Here is a 22,411-nt window from a genome sequence, read left to right on the forward strand (position 1 = left end):
TGAGTATCGAGTAACATGCATGTGCATATTGAAGAACATGATGCCAAAATATAACAAAGAACGAGATGAATGATAACAAAATATAAACAAGGAGAAGAATGTTACTTAATGTAGAGATAAAAGTCTTAAGTGTAGAGGTGTTGTCGTAGAAAGATATATAATCGGAAGAACAGAGAAAATAGTTTGAGCTAACACAGAAGTGGTGAAATAATGGACTTTAAACGCCTTCAAACGAGTTAAGAATTCAAAAGAATCGAGTATAAAGTAGTAGAGTATACACGTGTCGATTGCAGTCGTATCGAGTGACCATGCATCTGGATATCGAGTGATCATGTATTGAGGAACGAGTGATGAACCATCAAGAAACGAGTGACAAGCCATCGAAGATCGAGTAACTTTGTATTGGCAAGTGCGTGGAGTGCATCGGTGAATCGGTAAAATCATATGTTTATAAGGTAAGAAATCCTTTTGCCACTCCCGCTTTCTTCCATCGTTCTCCTTGGAGTACTGGCCGCTCCACGATGTCTGGTTTGCTTAACTCTATCTTGTATTTCTTGGATTCAATTGTTGTAATCCGAATAACGTCTTGGATGAACCTCTTTAATTCGTGTTTGTTCTTCTAAGTTTCTAGATTGCCGCTGTTCCTCCATTTATCTTCAATTAGGTTATTTTCAGCTATTATATCTGCGGAGAAGTGGAAATTCTACCTATGAGAATCTGAGGAACAGTGGTTTATGGCTAATATTACATCTCTTATGATCTCCATTCGCCAAAACTCTCGATTTGCCAAGAACCTTAGGATCCACATTCGGAATCTCTCGGTAGAAACGAATGGAGGCAATAAAGGGTATGAAGAGATTGAACCGAGTGAGAAATTGTTGAACCCTACTCGCCGGCAAGACGTCAGTGAGATTGCGGAAGAGGTTTGTAAGGTCATTAGGAACAAACCCAGATGGGAGCAGACTCTGCTTTCTGATTACCCTTCTTTCAATTTCCATGACCCGTCTTTTTTTCGCGAGCTTTTGAAGCAGTTAAACAATGTTTTGCTTTCGTTGAGGTTTTTTCTCTGGTTGAGTTCGCAGCCTAACTTCTTGCCCCATCCAGTCAGTTGCAACACGCTTTTCGATGCTCTTTTGGAAGCCAAGGCTTGTGTTCCCGCTAAATCTTTTCTTCATTCTTTTGGTTTTAGTCCTGAGCCTGCTTCATTGGAGAATTACATTCGATGTGTTTGTGAGGGTGGTTTGGTTGAGGAAGCTGTTAATGTATTGGATGTGTTAAAAGGGACTGGATATCGTCCATCCATTGAGACTTGGAACTTTGCTTTACGGAGTTGTCTTCAGTTTGAGAGGACTGATCTTATTTGGAAACTGTATGAAGAGATGATGAAAGCTGGTGTGCAGAAGGATGTGGGTATTGAGACTGTGGGGTATCTTATCCAGGCATTTTGCAGCGATAACAAGGTTTCAAGAGCTTATGAGCTTCTAAGACAGGCTTTAGAAGATGGATTGGCCCCTTGTAATGATGCTTTCAATAAATTGATTTCTAGATTCTGTGAGGAGAAGAATTATGATAGAGTATCAGAACTTCTTCACACAATGATAGCTAAGAACCGTAATCCGGATATTTTTACCTACCAGGAAATCATCAACGGGCTTTGCAAGGAAAGGAAGCAGCTTCAGGCATTTGAGGTTTTCAATGCCCTCAAGGGTCGGGGATATGCTCCTGATATGGTCATGTATACAACAGTGATTCATGGGCTTTGTAAGATGAGGTGGCTTGGAGATGCTAGAAAGCTGTGGTTTGAGATGATTGTTAAGGGATTTCTTCCAAATGAGTATACGTACAACACGTTGATTTATGGATATTGTAAGATTGGAAATTTGGATGAGGCCTTGAAGCTATATAAGGAAATGCATGATAGAGGTTCTAAAGAAACCACTCTGAGCTGCAACATACTGATTGCAGGGTTGTGTCTACACGGAAGGACAGATGAAGCATACAACTTCTTTCGAGAAATGCCTTGCAAGGATGTAGTTTGCGATATTGTAACATACAATACCCTGATTCAAGGATTTTGCAGAGAGGGGAAGATATTGCAGAGCACAGACCTATTTAAGGAGCTGCTAGAGCAGGGGTTGCAGCCTTCAACTTCCTCTTATACTCATCTAATTCAAAAGCTTTGTCAAGTAGGTAGTGTGCAAGAAGCAAAGAAAATGTGGAATGATTTGCATAATAGAGGTCTTCAGCCAATGGTTTGCACTCGTGATCACATAATTAATGGATTGTGTGAACAAGGATGTGTGGTAGAGGGGATGGAGTGGTTGATAACTATGTTGAAGAGCAATCTCAAGCCTCAAAAGCAAACTTTTGTTAAGTTGGTTCAGAGTCTCATTCAAATAGGTAAATTAGATGATTCTTTATCAGTCATAGGCTCAATGCTTAGAGTAGGATATGAACTAGAAGAAGACACTCTCAGTTATCTCTTGAATAAACTATGTGAAAACAAGTATCAGTTTGTTGAATCACAACTAGAGGAAATCATAAATTTCAATCAGTAGGAGAATCTCTATATATTAGGAGGCCAGTTTAAGATGGTCATACTCCGGTCGTCGATGTTTTTTTTTAAAGCAGACCCGTCAAATGCTTCTTTGGGCTGTAAATTTGCTCAAGTTGTTGTTTGGGTTGGGGGGACGTTCATCGGCAATTTTGAATATATCCGAATTTTCATTCATTGGATTGGACATGGGGCAGATTGATGAATTATATTACTCATCTTAAAACCCGTGTTGTCAATCATATTTCTCATTTGCTTTCGCGTAACTCATTGAAGGTGGGAGATGAAGTGTTAGAAGGGATCTTTTTAACTCGGAGAGCTGTTCTTGTATCAACCGAATAACCTCTCTGATTCATCTCCACTGGGAAAAATGTTCTCAACTTGGAAGAAGATTGACATGTGGAAACAGTGTTTAGAACCTTGTGTTTTGTCAAAGCTATGTTATGTTGTTGGTGGAGAATTCTGTAGCGAAGTTATGCAGTGGTTCTTAGGTCCAGAGTCAATATTTCATATATGAGAAGTTGATATGAAAACAATGCAGCTCATTTATTAGATTAACTCCACTTCATGGTTATGAGTAATTATTTGCACGCATTGGGTTATAGAATTTCCATGTGATGTAACTTAGCTCCTACCATATGTGCTGCGTTATTGCAAAATCGTGTTAAATTTCACACTAAGTTTAATTCTCATTCCAAATGTTAAGATCAGTATCAAAGCAATACACATCTCATATGAAGTCCGGTTCTAATAAAATATAAGTTTCATACATTGTTTTCTTTTTCATGCATGCTTGACCCCTCCCCCTACCGTTTCCAAAGCCATTTCTGTGGGCGAAAAGAGCAGCTTCAGCATCTTCTGTTGTGGTTTGCAGAACTCTCGCTTTTGGCAGGGCAGGCAGGGAATCTCTTCACAACTTACAGTTTTTGCTTTGTTTTTATTCAGGTATTCATTAGCTGCAGTTAGAATTTAAGATAGATAGCAAAACTTTGAAAGAAGCATATACCATTTTGCTGTGACTAAATCCTCCAGCAAATTTCCCCACTTTTTCTGATTGATCAACTGCTCTTTGCTAAAGATCGAATATCCCTAGTTACAAAATATGTTGGATCATTCTCATCTTCGAAACACAGCTCCGTGTTTCGTTTCCACCCACCCATTAAGGGAGGAAAGGAATTTGTTTCCAGACAGATAAGTCTCCTTACCAGTACAGAGGAATATTCCATGCTCTTTCAATGGTGCTCCGGGAAGGTCCAAGGGCTTTGTACAAGGGTTGGCTTCCTTCTGTCATCGGAGTTGTAAGTTTATTATAATTATCTTTTGAAATATGTACTGTCATTCTAAGTATTTTTTAGGTGCGATGATGAGGTTCTTGCTCAATAAGAAACTGGAGATGTGTAGTAGGATTCTTCAGTTGAGTGAAGCAAAGTGCACTAAAAAGTATATGGGGAAAATTAGTCTTTAGAAATTTAACTGGTTTCTTTAGTCTCTTGAAGTGTTATATATTTTATCATTTTCATAACTATAAATTGTTACAAATTTTAGCGGAGAATCATCATCTATAAAAAAAGGTATACATATTTTAATAGATGGCTTTGTGCCATTTCCATGTCCTAGATTTTTAGAAAATGATCTATCATCAAGTATTTGCTTTTTTGTTGTAAACCTTCATTCCAAATGCTTTTACTAATGAGCAATTTCTTTTAGTATTATTTATCTTCTCAATGTTAAAAACTTGTTTGGATACAGTTTATGGATTCTAGAAGATAGATTGTTTACATACTTCGTGCATGAAGTTTAAGTTTAGCACATTTCATTTTGCAGGTTCCATACGTGGGTCTTAACTTTGCTGTGTATGAATCACTCGAGATTGGTTAATTAAAAATAAACCATTTGGAATTGTTGAAGATTCAGAGCTCAGTGTGACAACACGCCTAGGATGTGGAGCTGCTGCTGGAACAGTAGGTCAACTGTTGCTTATCCTCTTGATGTCATTTGTAGAAGAATGCAGATGGTGGGCTGGAATAATGCTGCTTCTGTTGTCGCTGGTGATGGAAGAAGTAAGGCATCCCTTGAGTACACTGGCATGGTTGATGCTCTTAGAAAAGCTGTTCGTTATGAAGGCTTTAGAGCATTGTATAAGGGTTTGGTTCCCAACTCAGTGAAGGTTAGAAATGCTCTTTCTCTGTCTCTGCTTGTTTATATTAACATGTTGCATTATCTAGAAGTTGACTGATTGAGGTATAATTCTGAATTTGATGGGAGAATGAGATTCCGTATGCAGAGTTTGAGGGATCAATGAGGTGTCGGTGGATTGTTTGGAAATGGTTTTTAAACCGTGTATATATATTGTATGATACATTAGCCTCAACTTGATGATAAGAGATTGTTTAGCCATGCTAGTTTTGGGTGGTTTTAGAAAACTTAAGAAAACGGCAGAAGTGATTGTTGTCATGATGTTTTAGATCTTTACTGTTTCCGGAAGATATTGTGCATGCATGCTGATGTGATGATGGGTATGGGTTTTCGAAAGCCAATCTTCAAAGATAATACCTGGAACTGTTTTCTGAACAAAATAAACCCAATAAGCGAGCTCCAATTAGAGTTCCCAAGATTTTCCCCTTGTTGGAACTGCAGCTTTATTTGACAAAAATATTAAGTAAATAGTTCACAAGTAAGGTTAAGCTATGCATTGTTGAGAGATTCGCGTTCTTGTCACCCTTACTCAAACCAAGATAGTGGGCTACTCCTTACGAGCAGAAGTTACTATAATGACCAGTACCATGGACATTTGTTTTAACAACTCCACAAACGATAGGAATAGTAGCTACTCTACACCAGTGACTAGCGGAGATTATCTTGACTTCAAAACATGAGTTGATTTCTTTAAGAAGACATGCATGTAGTATTAGGTTTTGCTTTCAGTTTTTATTTCAACTTTTTTTTTTAAAAAAAGAAATCAACCTGTGTGTTTGGGCGCGCCTCATCTGGATTCTGGACTGTTCCACATAATTGTTTGACCTTACAATCTGAGGCGTTGAGAAATGTAGGATTTCTACTATGCAGAATAGAAAATGGTTTGATTTTTTTTAAAATTCTCCTTGTAGAGCTGTTTGAAGTTGTACTCACGTCATCTATATTCCATGGACAACTTTGATTTTGTTATATTAGAAATTTGAAGATTGTTGTTTATGTTTATTAATTATTATAAATGATGCCCATTCATCCCATTTAGATTAGAACTATTGACTAATTGCATCCCCTCGTGGTCCCTTCTTTTGAATACTTGGTGTCGTATTCTTTTGGGTGGTTTATATCGTTCCTGGCTTAAATTTGACCAGCATAACTATTACAAGTTGGTTGATGAATTGACTTTTTAATAGTATTTCCCTTGATCAAGAATATTTTCTGATTCTGTTGCCTGCTCCTTGTTCAGGTCATCGCATCAATCGCAATTGCATTTGTGACGTACAAAATGGTGAAGGACGTTTTGGGAGTCGAGATTAGGATCTCAGACTGATTATTGGGTACTAACTTACATTTGTTGAATGGTTGAACAGTCTGCTATTTTTGTAGGCAGGGGGATGGTAAACTAGGATGTTTTAGTTGTCCTCTCCAAGAACTAGTTTAAGGCAGTATTGAGTGTGTTTGTAATTTGCTTCCCTGATTTTAAATATCTTTCTACAAACTTGTGCTAGTATAAGCTTTTATTCTTATGCTATGTCAATAAATGTTTTGACGATAGAATAAGCACATTTGAATGCCTCCGTTACATTTGGGAGAGCAGAGCTTTTATTGAATCTTGTTTTTCAGTTTTCGTGCTATTCTTTCACTATTTGCTCTTATGTGAACCGACTTTTTAATTGAAATGGGTGATACTGAAGACACTAAGTTTGATTTGCATGATATATAGTGTACACTGAACAGTGCTTGTAATCGAAATAGCTGAAATTCTTCATATCAGTGTTTTATATTCTCTTGGCCTCTTCCTCTTCTGCCTGTTGTATAACTACTTTTTCTTTATTTCCATTAAATTTCTAGTTTAAATACCGAGGTTAAAAATTGTGGCAGAGTGGCTTTGCTACCACGATCTACTATGTTTCAGCCCTTCGTTGCTCAGTTCAAATGCAAACTTTTTAACCTCCTTTGTTTTGAATATTGTCATTCATCCAATGTTGGTTTTTTCATACTCACATAGGTACGTAACAAGTTTTTAAGATGCAAGTAATTTTGCCTAAAAAAGATATTATTAACCGGATAACCTTTTAACAGAATTTGTTCTATAGCTGGTAGAACTGTTTTTGAGTTCTAAAGATTCCATTCACTAACATCTTTGATTTATTCTATGGAAGAAAAATATGATGGGTTTATCAATTTGGTTGGTACATTTAGCTAAAGGCTCAGTTTTTTTAATTAGTTTATGTTTATTATTTTTAATTGCACCAAATATGAGAATTGAGCTTTGCGACCCTATGGCACCAGAGAAAGGCTATTTTACCTAATCTAAGGCACGGTCCTCGACTATGTTTAAAAAGCATTTGGGTCGACTTCTTAAAAGATATGTGACTAGACATGTCTACGGGATGGGATCGGGATGCCATTTTCCATCTCCATCCTCACGGGAAACGGGGCAATGATTCTCCGCAGAAATTTTTTTCCCGTTATTTTTTGGTAAAAAGTTAATTAATTTAAATCACTAATATGAGCCATTATAATTAAATAATTAACTTTATTAGTTTTACATGACAATTTGAATTTAAGATAAATTACTAAAATTTTAGCCCAAAAAAAGTTAATTAATTTTTTTAGTAGACAGAAATAAATATAAATCAAATTATTCACATATATAATATAAATTTAAATATTTAATTTAAACATATTCATTATCTTTCGTAATAAATAATTAAAATTTGAAATTTAAATATACTATTTATATAATAATAATAACATAACATTAGATAACTATGCTAAATAAATATGTAGAAGCTAATCGGAGCGGGGACGGGGAATGGGGCGGGGGCAGGTATGGGAATGCATATTCCGTCCCCGTCCCCGTCCCCGTTTAGCTCATGAGGAATTTTTTCCTCCACTCCCTCCCCCAATGGGGACGGGACCCTGTGGAAAAATTGGATATCTTTATATGCGACAATCATTTTTCCTTTTTAGCTTGAGATTTTCTTTTTCTTTTTTTCCTTTTCATTTTTTTCCAAAAGAGGAAGGTAATAATCTTTCTTTATTCTATGGGTAGTTGAGGGAACATTCGGATACTTTATTATATGGAGGACTATAATTTCTTTATTCCTCTATAATGATTTGGAATGAGGAGTGAAGATGCTTTATTGAGTGAAAGAAGTAGAGTGAAGTAGCCAAACTGAGTTAACTTGGATATTGAGTATCTCATATTATTAAAATTAAAGGACTTTGTAATCTTAATACATGAGCTATTTCTCCTATTGTTAATATATTTTGAGATAGAATCTTATGTTATTTAGTATGGAGGAGTGAAGTTGATTTACTGAGTTTTTTGTTTTAAAATAAACATGACATAAGCCTTGATCCATTATGACGACCGGGGTCATAACAACAACGCACAAAAAGAGCTTGGGCCACTATATGACTATTTAAGAAGACACAGAAACTTTGAGAGATTTATAGGAACTTTCTTTACTAATGAGTGAGCATGGACCGAACTTGAAATATATGCTAACTGCTTTGTTATAATAATGGAGAAATTTTCTACTGTTTGATTCTATTTACCAATTACTTGTTCATATCCTATTATGACAGTAAAAATGGGCTATATATGCTATTAGAATCCAAAGAAGTCAAGATCATAAAATAAAAAGGAAAAATAAACAAGGATGTAGAAGATGCCACCATCATGGACAAACGATCCTTACAAAGATTCTAAAAGCTGTATTGAGTTATATTTGATGACTAGCCAAAATGTTTATTTATACATGAAAATTTTAATTTGACTTTACATACATAAAAAAAAGATGCCAAATCATAAGCTAATTTGTAAAATCAAAGATTAATGCAATATTATTTTCTTGTTATATGGTGTATTTTCATATATCTACTATATTTATTCTTTTATGGTCCAAATCTTTATCTTTCTTATATTTAGAATAATTTTGAATTGTATTCCTATCAAACATTTGGTTGCTTCCTTCATATTATAGGTACTAAATTGTCATATCAATGAAAATAGGCATCTACTCATCTTTCAAGATCAGAAGTTCAAATCCTCATATTCCACTTTTTATATTAAAGAAAAGAAATTATCATATTAACTTTTAGTTTCATGAGCAAATTAGCCCTATGTTAATGATAAAACATGTTCTCATATATGCATCTTGGGCAACATTTAGGCTATTTGTTAAGAGATTTACCTTTTTTTGTAACTCTTCTTGCGTATATTTATATGTTATTTCCAATTGTAAAAATATAATAGATATTGATTTAATAAAATATCAAAAAATTCTTCACATGGTATCAGAGCTTCATACATCTAGGGTTTAGCCAATCTCTTTTTATCATCCAGATTAGACCTGCCCACATCATCGGAGAAGTCATCCGTTCAGTACAGATTAGATTAGATCCATTCGATTCATCCGTTTCGCAGTGTCGCCGACGACCAAGCTTCACCGTTGACTGGATCTACCCTACTCTCGACCAAATCCTATTCACCTCAATTCAGTGCAGATCCACTGCAAGTCTCCGTCAACTTTAGATCCGTCCGGATACAGCGCCGTCGACCTGAAATTCGAACACCTAATTCTGGTTTTGTTGCAGATCTAAGCACCCACGTTCATTTTCTTCAAATCCATTCACATATTTTTCTTTGTAGATCACTTTGTCGATCTCCGTTTTTAGATCTGTTTGCGTCTCAGTCTTCAGATCCATTCGCTTATCACCTCACGTTCTGTTCGCATCCCAACTGCATGCCAACCAGATTTGTAGTTCTCAGCTGCGGCACAAGTTACCGTCATCTGATTCTGATTGTGTTTCCTGCATATCGATGCACTGATCCGCTTAGTTATCTTTTTTACAAATGGGACATACTCGATAACCCTTTTTACTCCACCCAGATAAGTCCCCATATGTAATAAAGTCATTAAATGGTCCACAATAAGGTCGCGTGTAGTTGAAAGAACTCACCCACAAAACAATCATAAGTTATGACACCAATATTCCACAAAATTTTCAATTCTTCTATCAACTGCTGCAAGTAAACATCAATTCTTAACCAGTGGATTTTGGACTAGGTATGAGTAAAGACATGGAAAATTTTGTCTCTTTCATGCATTTCCAAGGTGACAAATTATAAAAAACTAACACCATGGGCCATATACTATACGAAATACTCCTATTTTGAAATGGGTTAAACCCATCTGAAGCTAACCGCAAATGCATATTTCGTGGGTCTATGGAAAAATTGGGAAATTCACGATCGAAATGTTTCCACCTCTCTTCATCGATTGGATGCCGTAATTCATCCTCTGTTTGAACTCATTTATCTTTATGTCATCTCATGTAAGAAGTGCCTTCTTTTGATGCAAACAATCGCTTTAACTTCAATATCAATGGGAAATGGCGAAGAATCTTATGTGTGATTTTTTATCCTTGTCATTGTTAACTTTATAATGAGACTCACCACAATTTGGGCAATGTTGCCAATTAACAAATTCTTTCCAATAAAATACACAATCGCATTTACACGCATGAATGTACTAATAACCAACCCTAAGTCACATAATTTTCTCTTGGCTTCATAAAATGAAGTAGATATAGTGGTTCCGGTTGAAAATGTTGCTTTTAACAGTTCTAGTAGCATTCAAACGATTTGTTACTCTAACATTGAGAACTTTGATATGCATCCACTTTACCAAAAAGTGTAGCGATAAAAGTTGTGAGCAACTAGGGTATAGTTCATTGCTTGCTTCATTTATTAAATCCTAAAAAAAGTTTGTGATATCTCTTTCCTGATCATCAAGGTGCATCTCATTCTCAATGTCTTCTTGATCTGTATCTTCATTTTCAATTGGAACTTGTAGATCATTTAAAAGATTCAATATTTCATTTTCTTCAACAATATTACACTCTACAGTATTTGGTTCATCGTTGGATATTGAGTGAGTTGTATGACTCTCAAATCCTTTAGATAAGTCGACTGGTTCTCTAGGATATACCAATTCATAATAAGAGGGAGATATTCCAAATGTTAGTAGATGTTGTTCCACAACATCTAATGACTCCTACATTGCGATCATACAATTCTTGCATGGGCATCTTATTTGTCTATAATCATTAACATGAGATTTCGTCACATCTAAAAACTCGTCAATCCCTTCTATACTCAGTTGATAACTTATTTCTATGCTTGATCTATTTTTTGTTCATCCTTGATTATAATATTTTTTTCAGACCAACTTGATAATTGGTGATAGATTTATAACATGTATTATTTAAATAAAAAAATTATGGTTAATTTATGGCTTGTAACCATTTATATATATAGAGCCAATGTATATGAATATTTTGTCTATAGAGGAGGAAACATTTGTTTAAATTTTAAGATAAACCAAACTAAATTGCAAAATAAAGTAAGACCTCCAAGGTTTATTTGCCTTTTTAAGGCCACAAACATAATTTTAAAATTAAGCAGACTAGAAGTTTTGAGCATAGTTTGAAAATATTTGCCAACCATTTACAGAGAAGTCTGACAGATAAAAATGAGGGAAAATGATTTCTTTACCTTAACCGGAAACAAACTTAGTGATTTATACAAGTGTAACCCACTGAGACACTTTAGGCTTACAATGATAACTCAGATTCTATATTGTCACATTTTGAGAAAAACTTAGGTTGCATTTTATCCATCTTACCCTCCCATTTGGATTTTGAACGAAAGTAGAATACATTTAAACCTAAAAGCAAACCAAGAATAATCCAAAATTTTACGTAGATTAGTATCGAGTGGATGAATTCCTTTCGCATGACACATTGAAATACAAAGCATTGCATGACATTCAAATGCAAAAATATTATAGAGTAGAACCCGAGAGATATCAAAGTTATAGTCATTAAGTTGAAAGTAGATGAAGAGTGGTTACTTGAAGTAATTATTATTATTGTGTGTTTGTTATATATGTTCAATGTTAGGTGTAAGAGGATTTTGTTAAAAGATATAGTATTTTTTCAAACTATCGATAAAAATAAGGTATATGAGAAAGTATTTTTAAAAATAGGTGAGTATTGAAACTATTGACAAAAGTAGGATAGTGAAATCATGTACGGGGTACACGATTGCCATGTGGAAAAATTGTGTATGGGGTACACGATTACCGTTTAATCCCGTCAGCACCACGTCGACTGACTTGGTTGACCGGTCGCATGAAAACTCGTGGACAGGGTCCATGATAGTGTTTTTCTTTTTTCTTTTTTAAATAAATTGAATAATTTTTTTTAATTGGAGATGTACAACAATATTAAGATTTTAGGAACGGTCCATAAATTCCTTCATTATTAAATTTAATTATATATTTAATCTTCAATGGAAACATAATTATTTTGCACTCATTAAAAAAAAATTCATGATATTAAAGAAGATTTGCAATTAGTTCTTTAATTTACAATTTGAAAATGAAAGTTTACATGAAATTTAAAACGACCCCTCTGGCCCTTACCCCTCATGGGTTTTCTTCGTGTCCCTCTAAATTAAATTGACCCTGTTGTCGTTGTCGTCTATGATGAATACGTCCTTGATCAGTGTTAGTAACATTGAGTCGTCTTGTTTGTTGAATAATACCTTCTATGTTGAGCAATGTTTGCTGACACATTGAACCCAAGTCTAGTAAGTTGTGCTGCACTGAATATTGTTGTACATCTCCAATAAATTTATTCTATATAATGAAAAAAAATAAATATTAAACAATATTCATATCATATATATGGAAAATGTCTGATTTTAAATCTCTTACCATGCAGTAATAGTAAGCACCATCAAATATGGTAAATTGCCTTGTGATTGAATTGTACCATGAAAAGTAGTCATCGGATATAGCTGGCCCATTTGTTAATTCTCCCTGTGCATAACGATCATGTCGTCCATGTTAGTAGGATATATATTCCGCGTGGATTCCGACGCCAGTCTTAGTAGTGCTTACCTCTCAAATCAATCTGGTGTAGTGCTAGGAGTGTATAGGACAATGAAGGTATCGTTTGTCGCAGACCGAACTGTCTCAATACACGATCTGGATGATGTCACTCTACTATATGGAAGCATATAAGAGGGCTAACAGTCAACCAAATGTCTTCACCATCATGACAGTAATTAGGTAGGAATGACCAAATCTGTTGTGTGTATGGTATCCAAATAATTTGACAAAAAAAAAAAGTATACATTCAAAATGTTTTAAATATTCATTTATATATACATTTGTTACCTGATTGTGCATCAGTTTGTCAAATATTTTTCGGTAGACGAACAACATATTTGTTGGCTGTTCAGAAGCAGTTAGTACACCACTCCATCTAAAATTATAAAAAATATAATTAATTTATATTCTTACATAAAATGATAACGAAATAAATATATAAATGAAATAATACCTGACACTAACTGGACGATGGTTATAGTATTAGTAGCCCCGCTATTTTCAATGCTTGTGCATTGGTAGCCTGGATTCATTTTTATTTGTGATTATTTACTCTTTTTTTCTTATTATGACTGTCTATTTTTGGATATATTTTTTTTGTTTTCAGTTTTGTTCCTTTTGGTTTATGCCTAATGGATATAGTTGGGACATTTTTTTTTCCTTTTTAAATAAATGCTCAAGTGAGAAGAATTGAAAGAGTTCTATAATTTAACCCAGTCTTTTTTATTGTACATTAAATATGAGAACATGAAATTTTGGGGAAAAAAGAAAGAGAAATAAAGAAAGAAATGTGATAAATCCAATTTTTATATCTAAACTTGTGTGTACTATCAATTTTCACCTTATATTTTCAATTTCATCAAACTATACTACAGAATTAGTTATGTTACTAACACTCACCCACTGCGTTAAGATGTCTATAAACTCATGACTAATGCCACTAATATTTGCACAAATTTAAGTTATTGATGCACAAATTAACTATGAAATTTATTTAGCCCAAAACTCATAACTTTTGACAAAAATTTAACTCTGAATATAGGGTAAAGTTACCATTTCATTCCCAATCCATACGATATAGGGAAAAATACTCACTGCTGAGGGAGATATGAAATTGACCAATAGGGACTGCGTGCGACGAACGTTTGAATCGACGGAGGCTCAAGCAGCAGTGAGACGCAATAAAAAATCTAAAATAGGGGAGGAGACAATCGGCAATCTTGCAGGGAGAGGAGGCGGTCGGCGATAAAGAAGACTTTGGGGTGACAACGGGAGACTGAGCGCAACAGATGGAGGTGGGAGAAAACGTTGCTGGATAAGAGAAAAGAATCAGACGCTGCGAGATGAAATGAAATTGGAGAGGAAAGTTAGGGCTTTATATATAGAACTCCCGATGCATACTTCTATACCGTCGACAGTTCCTATAAATGTAATTTGCTTTCAAGGCTGGTCGACAGGTGAGGATACAGCGTTAGGAGATAGTGCATATCTCCCAACAATAGCTATACAACATCGGGAGTTATATTTAAATCCGCGACGCCTTAAATCCCCGTCGGCGGAATCTCTTTCCCCCTGCCATTGATTTATGCATTTGGCAAATAGCGTTTTTCACTCTTTCCGAAATCAACATATGTATGAATGTCCAGTTCCTGTTGACCCAGAGATTGTTGATGCAATGCTCCCTAAACTTGGTTAGTGTATGATGCTAGTTTCATTTATTTGATGGTGTCTTAGTTTACACTCGTGCTCTCTATATTCTCTAAATCAATAGGCTAGATGTATAAAAGAAACCATAGAAGGCATACAACTATCAATATTAGGTCAATAATCATCAAAGTTTCAGAGAAATATTTAATTGTTATTGATCTGATATTGATAGGTATGTGCGCTTTGTGGTTTCTCTTATACATCTAGCCCATTGATTTGGCATGCATGTACATAGCAGGAAAGCAACATTGTGAGTAGCACTATGAATACAGCAGCATGGTCTCCATAATTGCAAATATTTGATTTACTTGTGGGAAGTAAAATTCTTCTATTAGTTTCTGATAGCACTTGTCTCATAGGTGATTTGTTAAAACTCTTAAACTTATCATCTGATGATAAAGTATTACCCACAAAATTTGGAGAATTACGGCCTCCTCTTGGAAAACATCGTTTGAAGGTAGGTGCTTAATTTGTGTTGTATAAATTTATATGTTCAAGGTATGGCTCTCTACTAGAAGTTAGGTTTAAGAGAATTTTGTTTTAGAACTTGATATTGTTCTTGTGTGTTGTGATGTGTGTTTTCTTAACTCATATCCTAACTTCAATTTTGCTTCTTTGCAATAAACTTTCAGGAACTATTGGCATGGATCTGATTACCACGGGAGTACGACAAGCGAAGGGATGCGAAGGGAGAGTTTATTATCGGCAACTCGCAACATTATTATGGAGAAAATGCAGCTTGGAGGACCCTCCATGCGCTTGGCCGAGGTCTGCTGCTAACTTTTATTGTGTGCAGTAACTTTACTTGTTAAGTTGAAGTTAAATTCTAAATCTTTCTAATTCTTCAGTAGTTGCTGGATGAGCTGAAGAAGAAGAATTCTGATAATGAAGTCCATCTCAACAACGTATATTACATCTCTTAATCTCTCAAACCCTCCCAAATTTATAGACAAATAAAATTGTGTTTCCCTTATACGGAAGATTCTGTTGCCCTTGTAAAATCATAATCTTTGTATTACTTGTAATTTGTGTTTTCAAGGCCTGAATTATTGTACGCCTTTTAAATTATAATTCTATAACAGAATTTGCGGGATTAAATGTAATAGATTTACAATCCATATATGAATAATATGTCATCGCCATAACGTTCGATGATGATGTGTCATGTTATACTTTTTTACCAAAAAAATGGATTTGGCAAGGGAACTTTAAAAAACGGACAATAATTGATAAAACGGACAGATTCGAGCTTCAATATCGGTTAAGAATAAAAAAAAAAGGCTTCAATGTCGGCTGCAACTGACATTAAAGACCTTTAATGTCGGTTGCAACCGACATTAAAGGCCTTCAATGTCGATTGCAATCGACATTGAATGTTGTGTTATTGGTGTTATTGAAGCCCTTTAATGTCGGTTTAAAACCGACATTAAGGGCAACCGACATTAAAGGGCTTTAATAACACTATCTTTAATGTCGGTTGCCAACCGATATTAAAGCCCAAATTTCTTCTAGTGAGTGCATGTTATATGCGAGCTATGTTTGTATTTCTTAACATTTTATATCAAATACTAATGTCAACTACGTCAATAATGTAAACCGATATTAAAGCCCGAATTTCTTCTAGTGAATGCATGTTATATGCGAGCTATGTTTGTATTTCTTAACATTTTATATCAAATACTAATGTCAACTACGTCAATAATGAAAACATATCATTTAATCAAAACAAATCGAATTAATAAATTACAAATACCACTGTGATGTAAAAAAGAAAATAAAAACTTGCAAATATCTTAACTCAAAATAATAAAGAAATGAAATGAAATGAATTTAAACATAATTGATCTTTATAGAAAAATGTCAACATGTTTGTGAAGGGATGAAAATCCTAAGGCATAGCGAAAACCAAAACACAAAATCATTTCCTTTTTTTTTTCAAATTGGTATTAAAATCAAAACAATTTTGTATTGGAATAAAAAATAATATCGATTAAGCATGCAATTCCCAAAAAGACTAATTATACAAGGGAAGAAACCTTATCTTGCAAATCTTTTGACAATTGTGTAGAAATTATCTATTGAATTGGGATTGAGTATCACCACTTGGAAACCTCTCTATTTTTGTAGGGAATTGAGGCTATGGAGAATTGTGGGATTCTCTCTTTTAGGATTTGAGAATATATTTTTCTTTCTTTTCTCAAGAAGAAGAGAACACACACAGAGAGCTTGAGAGCCTTGTCCTCCCTATGCAAAAACAAAACCCTTTTGTTAAAGAGATGGTGAGAAAGGGAGAGAAAAACGTGAGATTGATCCCACGTTTTCTCCTAATTTCCCTAAAATGAGGAGTTAATTTGTTTAATTTAAATGAAATAAATTTATTAATTAAATCATATTTAATTAATTGATCATTTCAATCATATTTAAATGATTTTCTCTCACATAACCTATAGTTTTAATGTGCATCTAATGTACATTAATTTTAACATATAGTTTTGATTTAATCAATTTAATTAAATAATTAATTAATTATTCAATTAAATATCACATATTTAATTTAATTTCCCATTTGAATCATATTAAAAAATATTTCTCTCATTTAACCTATAGTTTGTATGCGTATCCATTGCACATCTATACTTTTCGAGAAATTAATACTTGAACTATTTTCAAATATTTCGTTCTCCAAAATTAATAATAAAGTCTAAAATTAAACTTTATATTAAAATGTATCAACATACATTAAAAAATTCTCAATTCTGAATTTGAACATTTCAAATTCAATTTAATGACAAATTATCTCAATACCTTTTATAAGCTAGGAATGGGACCTAATGGACCTGCAAATCAGAAGCTCTAAGGATGTGAGATTAATTGGCTAAACTCATTAACCAAATTAATCAATATTTATTAACTATGGGTATACTCCACTAAAGACCCACAATTGTATTATTTTCACTACAGATATGTTTCTATATCCACGAATATAGACCAATAACACAACAAGTTAGTCTTTCACGAGTGTTCGTAACACAAGTTGGGTCAAATTACCATTTTACTCCTTGGTTACCTCTACATCCTTAAGTACCAGTGCTTCCCTAATGAACAACCTGTTTATGGTCCAACCATTAAACAGAAACCCCTCTCATGCCAGTGACAGGGTAGGGTTCTTTGTTCAAGTCCCGGATGAAGGAACTCTAATGGGAAAGAACCTTGAGCGGAAGCGGATCAACTAAATTTCATTTTCATTGAATACAAAGTTTACAGTAAACAAATAAACTGTTGGGAATGTCCTAGAACTCGAAGTTTATAAATTTTGTGTTAAACGTTTTATTTATCTATAAAATATTATTGAGTATCTTATTCAATAAAGTTGTTGATATTACATTATGTTATGAAAATCCAATAAACATATCCATGGCTATAGTATGAATACTCTAACTTTATGTGGTCACATAGACAGGATCAAGTTGATAGTATAAAACCTAAATGATCTATAGGTATATGGATGAAATTGGGTATCTCATCCTAGTAACACTATTGAATGCAACCTATTTTGTATGGTAATACAAATGATGTGATCCACAGATCATTCATGTAGAGACATGTGAATGGGAGGACCTTGAAATAGTCACTTTTCTTTATAACGATCGTTTACTATTAAAAATAACTATTTCATACTAAAATAACCTAGGATAACTCGATCTCAATTTTGAGCTAGCCATGAACTCCTGTTTATTCAGGATTATCCTTTGATCTATATGAGTGAGAGTAGTCCAACAACACTACTCAATATGCCTCCCATTTTGGGGATAAGACCGGGTAGATAGCTGGGGACATAGCCTTGCAAGATGAAATTCACTTCTACCCGTCTTAGGGTTAGCAGATGGGTTGTTCTCTCAAGTGTTGATTTCTGGTCTTGAACAATGGGGCCCCGCCCTCTCGTGATAGAGAGGGACATGATTCATAAGTGGTATTATGAATCAGTTGTTCATTAGAGGGTCAGTGGGAGCTTTAGGAACAAGATGCATTTACAAGGTTAAAACGGTAATTTTGACCTAGCTGTAAATACAAACAACTTGTGAAGGATCGACTTACCGCTTATGGTTAACATGGACATAAATACATCTACAGTGAGAGGAGTGCAACTATTGAGCTATAGTGGTATGCTTTGATAGTTAACGAATAGTAATTAATTCAGTTTAAAGAGTTTAACCAATTAATTACAAATCGTTGGAGCTCATGATCTATAGGTCCATTAGGTCCCTCTACTAGCTCATAAATTGGAATACCAAATTGAGTATTGATTGGATAAAATTTGAATTTAGAATTATGAATTTGAAATGTTCAAATTCAATTTTAAGGTTTTCAATTGATTGTATACGATACAATTAAAACGTTTAATTTAGTCGAAATTAAACGAAATTGGAGAATCAATTAATATTTAAATTATGATTTAAATATTAATTATATGAAATTGAATCATATTGGTGGTATTAGTGTTTTATTAATAATTTTTAATTAAAAAGATTTAATTAAAATTAGAATTGGTTTTATTTAAATTAATTATTTTGAATTAATTTTATAAAACTATTTTTTAAATAGAATAGTTTTGTTTAAATAAAAAATCAATTTAATAGAAATTGATTTGAGTTAGTAGATTTTTTCTAAAAATTGATCCACTAACATCATTTGGGTGGTTAATCACCCAAATCCATTTTGATCTTCAATTAAACTCCAAGGAGCTGCCCTACATGCAGCCCTCCTTCCTGCATGAATTCATTCTATATATTGAAGCTTCATGCAAGGAATTGAGAGGGTAACCTAAGTTACACACTTGAATTGCTGCAAAACCGAAAAACTGAAAACCACAAAACCCACCTAAGTTCATCACCAATTCAGCTCAATTTGAGTATTTCCACCACACATTCCTTCTTGAGATTAGTGGAGAAGATCTTAGTGGTAGTCTACTTGAAGGATCAAGCTCAAATTTGTGTAAATTTGCTGAATTCATAGAGAGATCTACAAAGGTAATGTTTTGTTCAAACCCTCTTATGAATATATCATGAGTAGCATGTTTAAAACTCAAATTAAGTGTAGTTAGAGTGTTTATTGATATGAATTCTTCCGTTGCATGTTATATTACTCTTCATAAACAAGATATGTATTTGTTTCTAAATTACAACATGCTTTAGAAAGAATTAAAGGGTTTCATGAAACCTCACCTTTGAAGACCTTTTCTTCACGTTTTTCCCTCGAACAAATCACGAACAACTTGAAGACCTTCTTCAAGATTAACCTCGAACAAAATTGGACACTACCACAAAAGTTACGTTGGTATTCTCAGGGTGAGAATCCAGGAGTGGTGAGCTCTGACTATTTTGGTTAAGAGGAAAAACTTAATGTAGATGAGGAAGATTGAGAACTCTAAAAAAAACCCAAGACAAAACACACAAAACACTTATGTATTTCTCTTTCTCAATTATCCAAAAAACAGCCTATAAAAAGAAGAAAACATCTTTCTTTTTATTCTCCTCGCCATAAAATAACCACCACTCACTAATGTGGGTGGAGAGAAAAGATGGGGAAAGAAGTTGTAACTCCCTTCCTTATTATTAAAATAATAGTAATATAAGTATGATAACTAACTTATCATATTATATATATATATATATTAAATTACATGTTATATTGAATATAACATATAACCTATAGTTTTAATATTATATCACATACAATATAAACTATAATTTCTTTTCTCTTTTAAATATGGAATTTAATATAAATCTTATTTATATTAAATTTAACAACTATGAATCTAATCCATACAAACTATATTTGAATCTCATTCAAATACTCATTTCCTTCCATTGAGTTATAGTGTATCAAATACATTATGAAAATTATATCACATATAATTAAAACAACTTAATTATATCATATATAATTAAAACAACTTAATTATATCATATATAATTAAATCCCTCTATTAATTAGAACAATTCAAATTAACCCAAAAACTGATTCTCAACTAAATCCTATTGAGCTACTAATGGAACCTCATGGACCTGTAGCTTGAAGCTTCAACGATACATGAATAATTAATTAAACTCTTTAATTACATTATTCACCATCCGTTAACTATCAGACACTCCACTAAAGACTGACAGCTGCACTCTTTTCACTGCAGATATATTTTTGTGTCCATTGGATATAACCAATCAAATATGATGACCCTTCACAAATTGCTCATAAATACAACTAGGCCAAATAATTGTTTTGTCATTGTAGTTATATCTAACTCCTTAAGTATCACTGATCCCTCTAATGAATAATAGATCATAGTCCAACTATGACTAAACCCCTCTCGGGCCAGGAGAGGGTGAGACCACATTGTTCAAGACCCAGAATCAGCTCTTAAGGGAGCAATTTATCTACTTACCCCTACCTCGAGGAATGAGTGAATTCCATCTTGTGTAGCTGTGTTCCTAGCTCCTCAATCAAACGAATCCCTAAAATGGTAGGCTTGTTACGTCGGCGATCTGGCCACTCTCACTAATAAAAATCAAAAGACCGCCCTCATAGGTAGGATTTCACAGCCCACTCAGGATTCAGGTCATGTTACCTATGGTCATCCTGGTGAAATGTAAGTCTCTATTATGAACGGTGTTATATAATGAGACTAAAAATTTCGTGGTCCGGTCTTATACAAATTCCTTTGTATATCCTCACTCGCATGTCTATACATGAATGATCAGGATCATATCATTTGTAGCACTTTACAACAATTGTAACACCTACAAAGTGGGTCATACTCGCAGTAGCACCAAGATAAGTTATACAGTCTTGTCCATCTACTACAGACCATTTAGGTTATCACTTAAACATGATCCACCTGTATGTCTCTACATACATGTTTAAGTTACAAAAATAATCTTAGATGTTATTTTGTTGGTTTGTGGTTAATGCAACTAAAATATCATATATTTTATAGACAATGAATAAAATATAAAATATTTTATTAAATACATAATGAGTTTATTCAACAATATTTACAAACTATAAGACCCTAGGAGATTTAGGGCATCAACCCCAACACCGGAGATATCACTTATGGGAACACTCGTCTACTTACTCTGAAGTCGGGGAGGAGTGAAATCCATCTTGTATGATTATGTTCCCAGCTACCCACTCAGTCTTATCCCCAAAACAGTAGGCATATTGAGTCGGCGAACTGACCATTCTCACCCATACAAATCAAAGGACAATTCCTCGTGAACAAGAGTTCATAATATACTCAGGAGTAAGACTAAGTTGCCTAGGTCATCCTATTGAAATAGAAACCTAATTAGTCAATGGAGTTACATCTAGTGGTTACTATTTCACGGTCCGGTCTTGTGCAAACTTATTGCACAGGATACCCCCACTCACGTGTCTCCTATATGAATGTGTTCGATCACTACGTTTGTATCAAATACAAAGTAGGCCGTATCCATAGTGTTACCAAGATAAGATACCCAACCTTATCCCTATACTATAGACCCTTTAGGTTGTATCTTGAACATTGATCCCTATATGTCTCTACATACAGTTCAAAACTCATAAGACAACCTAGGATGTTAGATTATTGGATTTTAGGGTTAATACGATAAAATTAAATAAAAAATCAATAACACTTATTGATAAAAATATTAATAACTATTTATTAATAAGGGTCATTTAATTACATTAACTATCCCGAATAATCCCAAATAAATAAATTCTAATGAGTAAATTTCTTTTAAACCCAATTCAATTTTAGCAAAAGTAATAATGTACCTAATTTTCATTATTTATTTGCAATGATACTATAGTGATTTAGAATAAGTGCTACCGAGGCGCAGTCAAATACTCCTTCACTAAGCAAGATGTTCTTGACTAAATACTATCTCTAGAATAACTCTTATTTCTATAGTCATTTAGTTTCCATTTTTGGTCAAGAACTTACTAA

At 33.8% G+C, this 22,411-nt stretch overlaps 2 protein-coding genes, 2 long non-coding RNA genes and 1 pseudogene across 6 annotated transcripts in view; 4 read left to right on the top strand and 1 right to left on the bottom strand.

Moving 5' to 3' along the window:
- Positions 1-6,304, top strand: part of ADNT1 (adenine nucleotide transporter 1) — a 29,708-nt gene extending 23,404 nt beyond the window's left edge. Inside the window, exon 9 of the transcript XR_016528622.1 lies at positions 6,187-6,304. The gene's annotated coding sequence lies outside the window, so the exon portion shown is untranslated. The remainder of the gene's footprint in view (positions 1-6,186) is intronic.
- On the top strand, positions 484-3,642 carry LOC120081068 (uncharacterized). 2 transcript variants are annotated; one of them, XM_039035760.2, is made up of 2 exons: positions 484-2,400; positions 3,500-3,642. In XM_039035760.2, exons 1-2 carry the CDS (start codon positions 735-737, stop codon positions 3,508-3,510), a joined length of 1,677 nt encoding a protein of 558 aa, XP_038891688.2. In that variant the 5' UTR covers positions 484-734; the 3' UTR covers positions 3,511-3,642. The 2 variants fall into 2 exon arrangements, with proteins under 2 accessions (XP_038891688.2, XP_038891680.2); XM_039035752.2 differs by lacking the exon at positions 3,500-3,642 and adding an exon at positions 2,831-3,156.
- LOC150038215 (mitochondrial adenine nucleotide transporter ADNT1-like) lies at positions 3,739-6,242 on the top strand (annotated as a pseudogene). Its single transcript, XR_016528623.1, has 3 exons — positions 3,739-3,852; positions 4,379-4,721; positions 5,991-6,242. The product of XR_016528623.1 is annotated as a mitochondrial adenine nucleotide transporter ADNT1-like (transcript).
- A 5,824-nt stretch (positions 6,305-12,128) lies between the features above and the next one.
- On the bottom strand, positions 12,129-13,095 carry LOC150038216 (uncharacterized). The gene is made up of 4 exons (XR_016525120.1): positions 13,006-13,095; positions 12,727-12,831; positions 12,541-12,645; positions 12,129-12,462 (listed from the first exon to the last, which is right to left on the bottom strand). It is a non-coding gene; the product is annotated as an uncharacterized LOC150038216 (long non-coding RNA).
- A 1,960-nt stretch (positions 13,096-15,055) lies between these two features.
- Positions 15,056-15,579, top strand: LOC150038217 (uncharacterized). The gene is made up of 2 exons (XR_016525124.1): positions 15,056-15,192; positions 15,276-15,579. It is a non-coding gene; the product is annotated as an uncharacterized LOC150038217 (long non-coding RNA).
- Positions 15,580-22,411: the final 6,832 nt, after the last annotated feature.

The sequence above is a fragment of the Benincasa hispida genome, chromosome 1 (genome assembly GCF_027475165.1).
Source record: "Benincasa hispida cultivar pf3 chromosome 1, pf3_genome.v1.1, whole genome shotgun sequence".
Classification (NCBI taxonomy): domain Eukaryota; kingdom Viridiplantae; phylum Streptophyta; class Magnoliopsida; order Cucurbitales; family Cucurbitaceae; genus Benincasa; species Benincasa hispida.